Source organism: Protobothrops mucrosquamatus, unplaced genomic scaffold, assembly GCF_001527695.2.
Source record: "Protobothrops mucrosquamatus isolate PMUCROS unplaced genomic scaffold, P.Mucros_1.0 scaffold2853, whole genome shotgun sequence".
In the NCBI taxonomy this organism is placed as follows: domain Eukaryota; kingdom Metazoa; phylum Chordata; class Lepidosauria; order Squamata; family Viperidae; genus Protobothrops; species Protobothrops mucrosquamatus.
The window spans coordinates 1-1,354 of NW_015388883.1; the positions used below are offsets into that span (position 1 = coordinate 1).

At 37.4% G+C, this 1,354-nt stretch overlaps 1 protein-coding gene across 1 annotated transcript in view; it reads left to right on the forward strand.

Moving 5' to 3' along the window:
* Positions 1 to 321: 321 nt before the first annotated feature.
* Positions 322 to 1,354, forward strand: part of ADAMTS9 (ADAM metallopeptidase with thrombospondin type 1 motif 9) — a gene marked incomplete at its 5' end in the record, with an annotated part of 59,217 nt that continues 58,184 nt past the window's right edge. Inside the window, 2 exons of the mRNA XM_015825871.1 lie at positions 322 to 362; positions 472 to 577. Coding sequence (XP_015681357.1) covers positions 322 to 362; positions 472 to 577 — 147 coding nt within the window. The remainder of the gene's footprint in view (positions 363 to 471; positions 578 to 1,354) is intronic.

Here is a 1,354-nt window from a genome sequence, read left to right on the forward strand (position 1 = left end):
ATATATATATATATATATATATATATATATATATATATATATATATATATATATATATATATATATATATATATATATATATATATATATATATATATATATATATATATATATATATGATTATTCTATATGTACTTTACATTTGTTACTCTAACACTTTAAAAAACTAGAGTTCATTCTTGCTTTTGAGCCTACCATTGCCAAATCTGTATGAAAAAAATTGAAAAAATATTAACATTTGGCAGGAAGAATAGGTTTATTGTATTGCAAATGATGACTTGCATGGAGATTAAAGGCATTAAAAGTGTGTTTTGCTTTCAGGCAGGATATTTGTAGAGCTCATGACAAATGTGATACTTTAGGTAAGCTTAATCTCCTTTTTTTACTCTTTAAGATGATAATATTTTTAACAGCATGTTGTGTGTCTTTATAACAGGTTCTTTTTTTATTTTTATTTTTTTTATTTGCCAGGTTTGGCCGAATTGGGTACAGTCTGTGATCCATACCGAAGTTGTTCAATTAGTGAAGACAGTGGACTAAGTACTGCTTTTACAATTGCACATGAACTTGGCCACGTGTATGTGCTATCATTTTATATCAACTTTAAAAACCTACAGTATACAGTATTGGGTAATATGTTTTAAAAGCCAGTGCAGGTAGTTCTCAACTTTATGACCACAGTTGAGCCCAAAATTTCTGTTGCTAAGTGAGACAGTTGCTAAGTGAGTTTTCCCCCATTTTATGACCTTTCTTGCTACAGTTCTTAAGTGAATTGTGTATGATTTTCTCCTAGATAGTTTGTTGATTAGGGTATTGCTCTCTGCTTGATAGTTTGTCTGGTGTTAATCCCTGCTTATCTGTTGTGTGTTGGCTGCTGGAGAGGATGTATTCTGGTCTTTTTGTTTCCTTCTTAATTTTTTTATTGTCTCTTTTGAGTGGTGCATAAATGCGGTTAATAAATATATCTCTTGTTGGCTGATTTGTCTGAATGCCAAGCGTTCAGAAATTCCCTAATATTTTGGGATTTAGCTTGGTTTAGGATGCTCACCGGCACCCTAATCAAGGAATGCCTGTGGCCTTCCGAGTGCGCTTCAAGGTGTTGATTATCATCTTTAAAGCGCACCATGGCATTGGACCTGGTTACCTCCGAGACCACCTTCTGCCACAGATTACCTCCCACCGGCCGATACGCTCCCACAGAGAGGCCCTCCTCAGGGTGCCGTCAACCAGACAGTGTCGGCTGGCGACCCCCAGGGGGAGAGCCTTCTCTGTCGGAGCACCCACCCTCTGGAACGAGCTGCCCCCAGAGATCCGGGTGATTCCGGATCTCCCCTCCTTCCGCCGCGCCCTCAAG